The sequence below is a fragment of the Pterocles gutturalis genome, unplaced genomic scaffold, assembly GCF_000699245.1.
Source record: "Pterocles gutturalis isolate BGI_N339 unplaced genomic scaffold, ASM69924v1 scaffold37936, whole genome shotgun sequence".
NCBI lineage: Eukaryota > Metazoa > Chordata > Aves > Pterocliformes > Pteroclidae > Pterocles > Pterocles gutturalis.
This window is the reverse complement of record NW_010104266.1, coordinates 7,834-8,656: the sequence shown is the minus strand read 5'-3', so window position 1 is coordinate 8,656 and position 823 is coordinate 7,834. Positions and strand designations below refer to the sequence as shown.

The 823-nt window shown below is 68.3% G+C and overlaps 1 protein-coding gene across 1 annotated transcript in view; it reads left to right on the top strand.

The window, feature by feature from the left end:
• The first annotated feature begins 585 nt into the window (after positions 1–585).
• Positions 586–823, top strand: part of ENTPD2 (ectonucleoside triphosphate diphosphohydrolase 2) — a 4,420-nt gene continuing 4,182 nt past the window's right edge. Inside the window, exon 1 of the mRNA XM_010087004.1 lies at positions 586–655. Coding sequence (XP_010085306.1) covers positions 586–655 — 70 coding nt within the window. The remainder of the gene's footprint in view (positions 656–823) is intronic.

Below are 823 nucleotides of genomic sequence, written 5' to 3'. Positions count from 1 at the left end.
CCGGGCGCTGGGCAGGAACGGGAGCTGCCTGCCCCAGCCCTGGGGCTCCCCGCACACACGGGCAGGGTGGGCAGAGCCTTGGCACAAGCCAGGATTAAGCCTGAAGTGGTTTCACCCCACAGATGCTCAGCTGGGGCTGTGCTGGACCCCGCCTTGCTCCCCCCAGACTCACAGCCTCCTCTCTGGCAGCTCTGGTGGGGACACAGAAGGTGCCAGTGCAGGCAGCCCCCAGCCTGCAGGCAGCAGGGGGTGAGGCAGAGGGGTCTGCCTGGGGGGGCTGAAGACAGCATGGGGCAGCCCCTCCCTGGAAGCTGGGTAACCTTGTTTGGCAGGAGGGAGCGGGTTATTTATAGCCGGAGAATGGCCAAGCCATACAAGGGGAGGAGGGACGAGGTGCCTGGCTGCCCTTCTTTGGCAAGCTGCATCCCCGAGGGGCCGCTCCCAGGTGTCCCCCTGCTGGCCCCAGGGACCTGCCAGCAGGGCTCAGCATGGATGCCGCTGGCCAAGAGCGATGCTGCGGGAAGATGGGAGCAAGCAGGGAGAGAAGCACCTCCCAGCCTGTGCTCAAGGAGGCGAGGGGTCCCCATGCCCAAAAAGCCGCAGTCCTGGTGCCGTGCCAAGCGGGGTGCTGGGGTGGCCAGTATGCTGGGCTGGGGTGAGCGCCCGCTCCCAGCTGCACCCTGGGCCCCGTGCAGGCAGATGTGGGCAAGACCCTGCCCGTGCGGGGGTGAGCAGCGCTCGCCTCTGCCGGACGATGCTCCTGAGGCTGCCGGGCAGGGCGCTGCCTGGGCAGGACCAGCTGGGCACCGAGGGTCAACCAGCG